This window comes from Haemorhous mexicanus, chromosome 4 (assembly GCF_027477595.1).
Source record: "Haemorhous mexicanus isolate bHaeMex1 chromosome 4, bHaeMex1.pri, whole genome shotgun sequence".
In the NCBI taxonomy this organism is placed as follows: Eukaryota; Metazoa; Chordata; class Aves; order Passeriformes; family Fringillidae; genus Haemorhous; species Haemorhous mexicanus.
The window spans coordinates 37,960,324-37,973,322 of NC_082344.1; the positions used below are offsets into that span (position 1 = coordinate 37,960,324).

Sequence of the window (12,999 nt, forward strand, 5' to 3'; positions counted from 1 at the left end):
CTTGTATCTTTTAGTGATGTATTTTGGTCAATTAAATTAGAAGAGGAGCCAATGACAATTTCTACAGAGAACAAAAGGGAGGCTTTTTGGATCAGAAAGTTCTTCCAGAAAATGATAATGTAACCATCATCAGCAGATTTGTTTACTTTGTATATTGAGTGCAAGGAAAAGTCATGAAAAAACAAGGAATATTTAACCGGTGATGAGTGTAGCCAGCACTGCTAAAGAAGGTGAATCTTTTGAATGTTAGGTCAGCTACCATTACTTGCAGTTCCTGTTTGGAGCACTGAGAGGGCTGCACATGTTTTTACACATTGTTCTAAAGCAGTGTGATGTCATAAACAATTTTTTTTAAATGTAGTCCAATTAATGCTGTTAGGAAGGGGAGAAATCAGAGAGAGAACCCTTTTTGTGATCCTAAATTCAAACAGTGATCTTGGTCAGAGAAAACACCATAACAAGGAGTCTCTTTATGTCCAGGTCTTGCGAAACAGTTAGTGCAAATGAGTGTTGTGATAACCTCAGAGCTAGTGGGACATGCTATGACAGGCATCTCCAAAAGTTTTCTAGCAATAAGAATGAAGATTTGAAGGCTACAAAGAGTGCTCTGAAGGTGCCTTTGCATGTGGTTGCCTGGAGTTAAACTGGGCAGGGCAGCTTCTGAACCCAGTTGGCTTTGAAAGATCCTGAGAAGTGGAAGGGCTCAACTTTGGTTCTTGCTATGAAGAAACATTCAGGACTGACATTCAGAGCCCTAGAAGATAGCAAGTATAGGTAATGAGTATAGGTAAATAGAGACAGATATTCAAGTATTTATGTACAGTTGTACATTCAGGTCTGTGTTTCAGATGTGGGATCATTTTTTGAGCTGGTACATCACCAAAGGTCAGTGAAAACATTCTCCTAGAAGAGATTGTGTCCATTATCACCTTATTTGAAGTAGACACCCACAATTTAGGAAAATACCCATAATATCACCAAAGGTTATTAAAAAAAATCTTCCTGAAAATTGATTCAGCATTAATTGGTGATAGAATGAGATGTTATACAGGCTCACCCTTATAAATTAGAAGATCAGAATAAACATACATTATATGATTGTAGACAAAATTCTGTTTGTAGAAGGATGAATTGGTGGATGTGTACTTTTCAAAATTTTGAACTTCAAATTTTTCCAGCAAGTCTCTGTGTTCTTAAAAAAACAAAAACCAAAAACAAGCAAGCAAAAAAAATCTCCAAATCCCAAATCAACAACCTGATATGGAAGTTGCTCTTTAGCATTTAGCCTTTTGCTTTCAGAACTCGTCCTCTGCAGGCTGTTTCAACATAATCTAAACAGCTATGGCTATGAAGGCAAGTTGAAAAGAACAAGGCTTCAGAAGTCCTGTAGTATCTGTGGTCTAGAAGAAACGGATTTATTAATATATGGTGAATGGTTCTTCACACGAGCATTTGCTTTGAGCTGACTGGAGTGTGCTCTCTGTCAGTATCAAAAAATAAGTCTTGCTTTATCATGTCCTTTCCATAATGCAGCAAAGACGCCTCATAAATGGGGAGCAGAGCGACCCTGCAGATGACGGTTTATAGTTTTCCCTGTCAGTCAAATGCACTTGTGTTGCCCTGCAATAGCACTGAATCATTCATGGAGCACGCTGTTACTTTACATTTGTGGCAGCGGGTTAACCCGCAGGGACCGCATAGACTGACGAGGCGGTGCGGAAAGCGCGCACCCGGATTCTCGCAGCGTTTTTATCGCAGCTGGTTGATGACAGCAGCTTGAGCGGCTTTCGCCCGCACCGCGCGGCCGCGGCGCCCGCCCTCCGCGGGAGCGCTCGGGACGCGGATCGGGGCGGAGCGGCCGCTCCCGCCCCGCCCCGCCCGCCGCTCCCTCCCGCTCCCTGCTTCCCTCCCTGCTTCCCTCCCTCCTTCGCTGGGTGCCGCCGGCGCTGGCGGAGCAGCAGGCGGGCGGGATGGCGGTGCGGGTGCTGCTGCTGGCGCTGTGCGCGGTGCTCGCTGCCTGCCGGGCCGCGGCAGAGCCGGCGGCGGGGGCCGCCAGCCGGCGGCGGCGGCTGAGCGCCGAGGAGGGCATCTCCTTCGAGTACCACCGCTACGCCGAGCTGCGGGAGGCGCTGGTGGCCGTGTGGCTGCAGTGCCCCGCCATCAGCAGGATCTACACGGTGGGGCGCAGCGCCGAGGGCCGGGAGCTCCTGGTCATCGAGATCTCGGACCGCCCCGGCGAGCACGAGCCCGGTAAGGGGGGCGCGGCCGGCGCCGCCCGCACCTGTGCGCAGGTAACGGCGGCGGGCGCGGCCGCCGCGGGCACTGTCCCCGGAGCGCTCGCTGCGGCACCGGCTGTCAGCCACCGTCCGCAGCCGGCGCGGAGCGGCTTTGTGCCGCTGCCTTTAGCGCCCGTTGCTGCGAGAAACGCCTGGATTCCCCGTGAAATGTCCGGAGCGGGCGCCCGGCGCGGGTTCGCTGGCAGGGCAGGCGCCGTCGCCCTTCCCCGCACGAACCGCAGCGCCCGGGGAGCGGCGTGAGGCGGGAGCGGCGTGCCGCGGGCAGGCTGTCCCCGGGCTTGTGTCGCCCACCGCGGCACGCTGCGGGAGCCGGCACGGGTGCCTCGGCATACGTGGGTGCGCGTACTTAGAGTCTGGGACGCCTTGAGCAAAGGGAATGTGATTGATGCCGTGCGCTTGTATTCCACCTAAGATTGTGTCAATTTCATTGTTTCCGCTTTTAGCATCTATAGTGTCGCTAATGTCACTCTGTGAAAGGGCTTAACCGTGAGGGCTACTCGGTTCATTTGGCCTAGCCATCAGCCCTCTGCAGACATGTCCTCACATTTCCCTCTCTGGGTTACGGCACGGGTCTGGAAGTCCGTGACTTTTAGGTGGAGGTGTGGCTTCTGTGGCTCTCCGGGGATTTGGCCAATACAATTAGTGCTTAATATTCTGCTTTATGGCCTGAATATAACCTTGCTTTGTGTCCTCAAAAGACTTCATGTTAGGGTCACAGTTAAAGGTTATAGGAAAGTGGGCATAAGGGGGCTGTAAGAGGAAGGCAGGATCGGAAAGCATTGTCTTGGAATGAAAAATTTAGGCAATGCAGCGAAATTTGAAAAATTTCTTTGTGGTGTGTTGCCATCTTGATAAGAGGGTGTGAGGATCCCAAAGCTAAGAATGAATCTATTGCTGCTGTGTAATTTGTACACTAGAGTTAACAGTAATTCTGGGATTTTGTGATGCTGCCAGGGAACAGCAGCTATAGCTCATTTATGTGACTGTTGTGTCAAGCCAGCTGAAAGGGACAAAAAGAGCAGCACACTGTGCAGCTGAGATGGGGCTATGCCTCTTCCTGGAGACACACTTCTCTTGGTGTCAGTGATGTGAGAAGGGGCTTGTTATTGAGCCCAAGCTAAAGGGAATCCAGCAGTATATGAAAAATTCCTATGGATTGCATCCACATACAAGCTATAGACAGTGTCAAACATTTCCTGGAACATGCTCGGCACCTTACTAAGGGAGCCCTATAGACAAAAATGCCACATGTTGCAATGTCCAAATCATGTGTCAGGGAATGTGATGAGGCCTGGCAATCTTTAGTGGTGAATGCTGAAAATGCTGGTTTTTGAATGGGATTATCCAGGGTTTGAACCACAGCAAATCCATTGTTTTATTTCGACCCTCACTTTGATTCTGTGAGGTTCTGAACATTTCTCAAAAAGGGGAGCACTATTCTTCTCTGCAGTGGTGCATGGGAGAAACTCGAGATCTTTTTGGGAAGGGTAGCAAGACAGACCTCATGCATAGCTACCTTTGCACTCCTTAGAAAGAATTGTAAAAGCACTGATACCACCCCTGCTTCTTTATTACAGAGCCCAAGCACCTATATATTGTGCCAATGGCTGCATTAGAGGTGTTTTCTTCTTAAAAATGTGCCCTTCTACTGTGTAGTAAAAGGCAGCACTGTTTATTTTTCTATGGGAGCTTTTTTAAGCTGTGCAGTAAAAGAAGTGGAGCCTTGTACCAGCCTTGGCAGGAAATGTGAGACTGATTCTGCTCATACCTGAAGGGGGGACCCTGCTCACTCTCAGCATCCATGCTTGATTCCCAGGGCAACAGCCAGAGTAAGGATATTTTGTGTGGTAAAGCTTGCAGGATCAGAATCTGATTTATCATGACCTATTATTATTGAAAAATGATGGAATCAAAGACACACATATACATACATATAGTTGTTTTTCATTCTTCCCAGACAGCCAAAAAGTTGTAAGTTCTGAACACTATCTCTTCTTGCAGGGCATCCTGAATGTCACAGGATTTATTTATTAAATCTAGGGAAGTATGAACAAAATATATGCTGTGGTTCATAGATTTATAGTCTACAGAGAGCTCATGCTTCTAGAAGGCTGATGAGTACACAGGGATGATACCTGAATCACCTAGTGAACAGCTGTGAAACAAAAAAAATATTTGTGTTCACTTAGTGAGCAAGTTGATGACAAAATAGATCAGGAAACTGTCAGCAGAGCATCAGTAAAAGACTCTTTGTACTGAATAAAGAGGCTTTGTACTGAGTCAATCAAATACTGCATATACATGCAACCATTGCATAATCACATGTATTGCATGGCTGTGTAGCCTTGTGTGAATTCATTTGATCGTATGCAAGCATAGAAATCAACTTCAATTTTTGAGTATCAGCTATTTTTGAAAATTATTTTGTAATATATGTGCAATGTTTGAAAAAAAATTGTTGGAGAGAAATAGAAAAACTTCAGAAATGTGCTTTAGATCTCCAAGGCAACTGGAAAAAAACCTCAGTGTATGAAGAAACTGCAGCAAATAATAAAGGCCTCGTTTTTTCCTGGAGTAAATATTCATTAGGAGGGTTTTTTTTTTTAAACTCCTGATACTGCATTGGAAGTCAGAATGACTTGATATGAGCCAGTCTGGTTTCTTGCACAGTCATGCCACTTGTCTTTGCAAATCTTGGAAACCTGAATTAGTCACTTGCACACCACGAGCTGAGCCTTCACAGTGCTCTTCCCAGGGACACGATAAATGCCAGAAGCGTGAGACTGCCTGAAGGTTCTGATGCTACATTAAACACTGAGAGAATGTGCTGCCTTTCTGCAGACTTGAACACCACACTACCTGTGCTTCCACTGTGCTTTGTGCCAAACGGTGTTCGGACTAATATTTGTAATTTTGTGCATTTTGTGGTGGTGTTGTTTTTTTTTTTTTAATGTTTGTTTGGGCATTTATTGTGGAAACGATTTCTTTAGGGTGATGCTGGATTTGTATGGGAGATTAGAGCTGCAATCACTGATGGAAAAGAAGCCCTTGAGTAAGGAAAAGCACAACCCGGAGATGAAGGCATTTGAACTTTATCAAGTTTTATACCAGGGCAGAAAACATCACTTTGGGTCACTGAGGGCAAGGCATGAAGGCAGAGAAGACTTGAATGAGACTGTGTCAATGGTGCATGAATGTAGACTGGAAGCAATGAAAATATTTTGGAGTATCTTTGATTGCATGAGAAAATATAGTTGCATCCCTGTGCTCACCAAAATTGGCCAAGTTGACAGAAGCCTGTAGACAGAAAGGTCAGATAAAATGAGGAGAAAGAAGTTGTGGGAAGTTGATGGTGGAGCAGGGGAAAACAGGACATTTGATGGTAAAGCACAGATTTATTTTTGTTTTTTCTGGGACAATACTTTGCCTTAGTTCACGTGCAGGAGAATACTGACCACTCCTGAGAGAGGAAATAGGCTCTTGCTGTGGATGTCTGATGTTCTGTTGAACAGAATGTTAATGATTTTTTTGTTCATCCTTTTCCCCATGAGGATCCTTAAAAATACTTCAAATGGAAGGAAACTACTACTAATTTGTAGGAGTGAGACAACTGATTTTCTAGAAGATGGCATAGTTTGCAGTTTCAAACAAGGCATCATGAAGCAGTGAGGCAGGAGCACACAGTGTGTGAACTGAGCAGTGCAGCTGTGACTTGGAACATTCACAGGGCCCTGTGGGTGTGACTCCAGTCAATTTTATGAGGTGCAACTCAGCTACAATAATTCTTGGACCCATCACTTTATCAAAGACTCCACTTGGCAGGGTGAGGAAATGAGCTGGGTCAGTCACTGCTGGCATGGAGCCTAAATAAGCTTCTAGGCTTCCCAAGTTGCAGCTCCTGTACTAGCCCCTCCAAAGTCCCCAGATGTGAGGCTCTCAGTTCTCTCACACCCCAGCCATGCAGTGCTAGAACCATTTCCTCCTGCAAAAAAATAATTAGAGGGTGACTAAGAGAGAAGTGAAAATCATGGGTCTATATTGATGAATGGAGAAATCCAAGATCTGTCTACTAATACAAACAGGTTTTTATTCTGTCAGTGAAGTGCTCCTGTATTCAGCTGTGGCACCAGCCATGTGAACTGGTGCTTTCAGTGGTAAGAAATTGCAATAAGTAAAGCTGATGAATTTACAGGGAGAAAAATTGTTTCTCATAATGTCTTCATCACTGTTGCACAAAACCCATTAAAAAATATTTCTTGATTTATTGTAATCAAAATGACTCTGCAGCCGTTTAAGAGAACCACGAGCAAGTGCTGCTCTTTTTCAAAAGAGAGAGCAGGATGAGCAAACGTGTGGGAGGCTGCTGAGCTTTCAGGCCAGCACGGGCAGGAATCAGCTGTGCCACTGTAGGTGGCAGCTGGAGTGGGGAGACCACTGGATGTCACCTGTGGGTGTTATGGGCTGCCCTGCTTCAGAGGAGTGGGTGCAGTGCTGGGGTTGGTGGCAGGGTGTTGTATCCCTGGTGATGTCAGAAAGCACACAGCCTGTCTCTTGGTCATGGAGATGTCATCAGACACAGCTGTCCTAACTTCATTATCTACACTTAATTGCACTTGATTTTCTAAATCTTTATTTTCCTTGCGCCCCAAATCTGAACATAAAAATCTTATGAGCTCTTTGACTGGACCTGTTGATCTTTCCCATATTTGAAAAGCAGTGATACAAATTGCACATGGCAAGAGCTTGTTATTAAATCTAGATATCAGAGAGCAAGCCCAGTTTGTGTGCTCGGGGTTTAAGCCAACACCAGTTTTTATCAAGGGCCACTCATGTGGTGTTCCCTCTTTGAAGGGAGATGTTGAAGGGTGCAGGACTGGTTGCTGGTAGATGTGTGTGCACTTTGTTCATACTCACCCGGCTGCACTGCATAAAGGCAGGGCTGTAAATAGGTCGGTGTCAGCACTTTGTATCAGGAACACAGGAGATGCTGTGCTGACCATGTTGTGCTTTGACCCTTTCTGTCACCTGTGGTTTAGCTGCTCTCCTGGCTTAGGTGTGCAATCCTCTTTAAAGGTGAGCTGCTGCCTGGGCACCTGCAGCCCCAGGCGAGCGTGAGCAGGGCAGCTGCTGGTGTCTCTGTGGGGATGGATAGAAAATGCAGAGTAAAAACATGGTTGTACTTACTCCTCATGTAGCCTTCTGCATCTGGAATTTTACTTTCCTTTGAGCCTTCAGGGAACAGATTTTCTTTCAGAGCTTGTGAGGACGTTCTGGCTTTCTCATCAAAACCTGCCAGGGATTTGCTACTGACTCGCCTGCTGGGAGTGCAGATCTGGGGCGGGCTGTACCTCCTGCATTCTACAGAAGGCTGGGAAGCTGTAATTACCTTTCCAGCAAAGTCCCTTATGGGTTTTTGTGCTGGTTGGGGTATCCCGCTGAAGTCACCCGGCCAGGATTTGGCCTGGGGTAGTTTCTGGCAGGACGATTTTAATGCTGCCTGCATTCAGAGTGGGATGTTCAGTGTCCTTCACAGACTGTGTAGGTTGTGCAGGTTCTGGGAGGGCTGTAGAGCGGCATGAAGATGGCTGCATGTGCGTGCTGAGTGAATTTTTTAGACTCTTAGATTCTTCTTCCTTAATTTTATCTTTCTTAAATAATATTTCCTTAATAGTTCTGATTTCATCCTTTCTCAGTCCTCATGTTCAGCTAAAAATAGAGGTGTAGAATACAAAGCCGTCTCGCAGAACTGGTGCAAATCAAGGAGAGGCAGACACATTTTCAGATCTCATTCGCAGCTGGTTGATCATGCCATTCACGTTCCCATTGAAGTCAATGGAAATTCCCAGTAAGTGTGGTTAGGCAGCTGTGCTGGGCAGTCTGCAGTGCCCCCAGATACAATGCTCTCACTCCAAATCCCTTCACTGACAGGTATTTAAAGACTTCCCTTTTTGTTAGAACATTGAAGAAAGGGTTAATAGAGGCTGTGTGCTACCTGCGGAAGCACAGTGCATCCCAGCTACTGCACTCAGCAGTTCATCTGTTATTTACTGGAATAACACAAATGGTAAACAGGCCGGGGTAAAAGGGTCTGTAATCATTAAGAATAAACATGAATCTACAGAAGGCAGTTGTTTTACTTTTCAGACTTGAAATGAGTCTGAGCATGCAGACTATTCAGGGTTTGTTGATCTGACCCCGACTGCTTTTGACAATCCCACTCCTTTTGAAAGAGTTGATTACTTTAATTTCTTTCAAAGAGAAGAGTTGTCATCACCTCCCACACCTCCAGAATGCCTTATCAGTTCCCAAAGAAAACAGAAGGGGGGCCTGTTTTGTTGTCATCTCGGCTTAAAGTGATGTTTTATTAGGGTGGCAGTAATGCAAACTCCAGAGAATTCGTGAGAATTCTCTATAAAGCATGGGTATTTCCCAGGATTTTGTGACATGTCAAAGCCAGTAAGTTGGAGTTGTGTGATTTATCAAAAGTGACCTCGTTATTAAAATATTTAAACATTTTTTTCAGGAAAAACTGTTTATTATTCTGTAATTCAGTGATCAAGATCTCAAGCCTTTAAATAACATGGAGGGTGAAAAACACAAGAGAGGTGTTCTGATTTCAGAATAAACACAAAATTTTGGTTGTAACAATGGAGTTGCTGCTAGGCTGAGCTGATAATTTAGTACTAAAACTTGTTACTTGTTTGGAATTGGTTTGTTTTCATGACATGTAATTTCTGTTTCCAAAGATGGCATGCGATTTAGAAGCCTACATACTGGGCATGCATATTCATGCTGTAATCTGCCTTTTCCTGGTCGGCAGGAACCCCTCTTGGCCAGGCTGCAGTGCCCTGTGAAAGCATCTGTTTTCTCTACTAGACTGTAAGAGGAGCTAACATTGGGTAGGCTTCTGACTTAGAAATGTGTGCAAGAGCTTATGGTTAAGATCTGGTGAATCCCAGCCTTCATGTATCATCATCTAATGTACCTTGTTGTGCTTTATGTGCTGCTTTTGCAAAACATAGTGCATGAACCCTGTCTGAGCTTTTTTTTCAGCAGATTAATTAACTTTGTTAAGTCCTCATATCTATTTTAATTCATGTACCTCCTAAGGAAAAACAAAACCAAAACATCATGTCATATCATTTTTTAGTCTACATTTACTCTTTAAACAAAAGTCTTATACATTTATTACCGTAGAGCCTTGCTGTTTGGTTTTTTTTGTTTTTTTTTTTTCTCCCTCCAATAGGATAGGAAATTAAACTGTGAAGAAGACTAGTAACTAAATTCTCTTAAAATTTTGTGGAATCAAAAAAGTGAAAACCACAGTATGTTCTTCAAGGCATCTGGGGAAGGTAATTGAAATGATTGCTAGGGTTACAGGGAGCAGAGCAAAGGGTGTAAACTTCATTTTGGACTGAGGTGTGCATCAAAAGCCAACATTCAGTGAATTTAGTGGGAATGGGGTGTTATATGTGATATTTTCTAGTGTGCTGGGGCTAAATGAAGACATCAAGGGTCTATGTAGTAAAAAGGTTGGGGAAAAAAATAATCCTTATCAGTAAAACAGAGTAGGCAGGTTTGATCTGCTGGAGCAGGAAATGGAGCTCGTTTGTGTGCTATACATCAGCTTGTATCACCTCAGGATAAGGGTGAAAGCCCATCTCAGGATAAGGGTGAAAGCTGGTGGTGTTCTGGGGGTGGGCTAGGAGCTGTGCAGAACAATGGTGCTGAAACTGAGCTAGTCCCAGCTTCACGTGCTGGGGTTTTGGGGTTTGGAACAGAAGTTCTGCCCTACTGTGAAGAAACAGCTCTATGTGCCAAGGTGCAGTAGCTGCCCCTGGCAATGAAGTTGTTGTCTCTCTTGATGCTTTCAGGGGCACTGCTGGGGGAAAGGACACTGGACTAAAAGCGAGGTGTTGGTCCGTGGTGCCCTTCCCTTTGAAATTGAGGTTTCCTGCAGGGTGCCAGGGCTGTGCTAGCTGAATTGGCATTGGTCACATCTTGCTGTCACAGCAGCAGGTGTTGTCAAAGGGCTGTGAGGTTTGGGTCAATATGAAGCCATATGTTAGAGATATGTCTATGTACCTACAATGGCCAGGTAAGAGAGAATCTTGAATCATAAACCTGTGGCTGGCAGTTCAAAGGAGTAAACATTTGTTTTTAATTAATTTTCAAAGAGAGACATTTATAACTGCATAAGATAGTAGCTGTTTCCTGGTAGTTGTTCATGCTGAATTATGAGCAGAACTTCACATCCTTGTTTGCTTGCAAATGAAGTCCCATGGAGACAGGTGTTCTTTGCATGGAGCTGCACATGGCCTTGGAGTGTGAGCTGCCTGATTTATGATCAAAGGTACTGTTCTGGCTGTAGAGCCTGCCCAAAGCAAGAACCTGATATAAAATTTCGATAGCCAAACCGAATTTCATTTTTATATCTTTTATTTCAAAGCAAGTGAGCAGTGCTGGGTGGCCGGGGAGTTGCTGCTCCACTCATGGCACACACCACTCACAGAGCATATATACTGCTTCTAAAGCCTACAAAGCATTTTCCAGTCTACTTGTGTTAGTCTGAATCAGCAAACATCAATAAGCTGGGATCAGCAATTTCATAATCTTTCCAGGTGGTCCTTGGCTTCGTGTCCCTCTTGTGGTCATCTGGAGGGAGGCCTTACACTGTGTCTGCTACTCTTGTACAAGTGCATCAAGCTTTTTATTATACATAAGCATTTAGTCTCATTGTTGCAATATCCCTTAGCTTTACCTCAACTTCCTCTATTTTATTCTAAGCATCAGTTGTTTTTGCCACCTCATCTCTTTTACTCTACTATACTTCTGTTTTTTGTTCGATGCTTTATTTGGCTATTTGGTCAGAAAGTTCCAGAAGCATTCTTTGTAGTTGTCCCAGGGAATGTATCCACTTTCAACACAGCAGATACAAGCATTTGCTGATGCCATTGCCAATTGTCATGAATCACAAAAGCATTTTTCACACAACCTGAATGCCATTTTGAGTACTTATGCCTAGGGATGGACTTGCCTTAAAGCCAAATGAAAAGAGTTGTTTGGTCAGGGGAGACATCAGACTGGCCAAAGTTTATTGAACTGTTCTCTTGGCATCCTTGCTAGTCTGATGATCTGGTAGGTGTCTAGAAAGTATGGCCCAGGCATTTGCCATATTAGCTCTCCGAACAAAAGAGAAGTCATGCAGTACTTTGCTATGAGAAATACAACTAAGAGCTCTAAGATACAAAGACAGTGGAAGGACAGTGAGACATTTCAAAGGTTAAAACTTTCTGCATAGTTGTGTTTCCAGTACCATCACATTAGAGATATCTGGAAATTACATGTGTGAATTACCACATGCTTGTCCCCTGGCATTTTTGGCTGCAAAACATTCATTTGAATTTTATTTTTGGGTCCCTCAAACTCAGCACCACTGTCCTTCAGTTACACATTGTTATCCTTCAGTGTTATGAGTGGTGCATTCCTTGCACATTGATCATTCAAAATGAACCTTTTTTCCCTGTACTAAACCAAATATTTTGTGATTTTGGCAACATTTTGGCTTATTGCACAAAAGCATAAGCAAAATTGGGGTGAGTCTAAGACATAGACACTTTTTATACACCTGAAAAATGGTACTTCAAAGGAGGCCTTGAGACTATGGTAAGCAGACTCTCCATGTCAGATCTGCACCTGGTAAGACTAGACCGTGCTTAAATTTTTCCTCCCTCCCAGCTGCTGAGCATCCACAAATCAAACTGAAGTCAGTGGGAGCTATTCATCTGAATTTAAGCAGGAGACTTATAAATCCTGATAATAATGAATTCTAATTATTCAAGCCAACTTGCATGTGTATTCTAAAAAAAGAAAGGTAAATGTGACTCTAATTTTGTAATAGCCTGCACTTAAGGAATGAGTGGTCCAAGTTTATGCTGCTCTTGATGAAATGTCTTCCTTCTCTTTGGTGACATCAGTACATAGAAGGATGGAGAGGAAAAGAAGCTGTGTGGTTGGGAGCTGGGCTTTCACAGGCTTAAATTTTAAATATTGCCATTGTGAGAGAGAGTAAAATCTATTTTGTGGTAAAGGATGGCTGGCTGCTTTCCTGGCTCTGCTGGGAATTTTTTGTGGTTTTGGGTAAGAGCACCCTCTCCCTGTGACTCATGTTCTCCTCTCCATGCCTAGATTCTCAGCTTCCATGCTAGGTTTACGTGTGGCTGTGCCATGTGCCAGGTGTAGAGGTACTTGAGAGAGCATGTGGCTCAGCATTTGATCTGCCTTTAACAGGCAGTTCCTACCTGCTTCCTGTCAGATCTTTACTAGTAGCAAGTAGCCCCAATATTTGTGTTGACTCAGCTATGCTAATGGGCATATGGTGAGGAGTCTCCAAGAGTTTCTCTCCCTATTTGCCTGCTGTAATACACAGTTTTTTGTTTTGTTTAAAAATCTGCCTTCATAGCAGATAAATATAAAGAAGGAACTGAATCCTTTTCTTCTGGTGCTGATAGGGAGAGTCACAACAGAGACATCAATATTTGCAAGGTTTCCACGTGTTGCAGATATGGGAACAAATCTATAGTCAAAATAAATATTGCTAACCTTCAGTGAAAATCTTTCAGTGCAAATCTTTAGTGGAAAAGCCTATAAATAAACGGAAACAGAGGAACATCTGTTCCTGATACTCCATGAAGCAGCTGAT

At 44.1% G+C, this 12,999-nt stretch overlaps 1 protein-coding gene across 1 annotated transcript in view; it reads left to right on the plus strand.

The window, feature by feature from the left end:
* Positions 1-1,642: 1,642 nt before the first annotated feature.
* The window catches only part of CPE (carboxypeptidase E), a 55,504-nt gene continuing 44,147 nt past the window's right edge, over positions 1,643-12,999 (plus strand). The window contains 3 exon segments of the mRNA XM_059844490.1: positions 1,643-1,748; positions 1,751-1,873; positions 1,876-2,250. Of these exon segments, the coding sequence (XP_059700473.1) occupies positions 1,643-1,748; positions 1,751-1,873; positions 1,876-2,250 (604 nt within the window).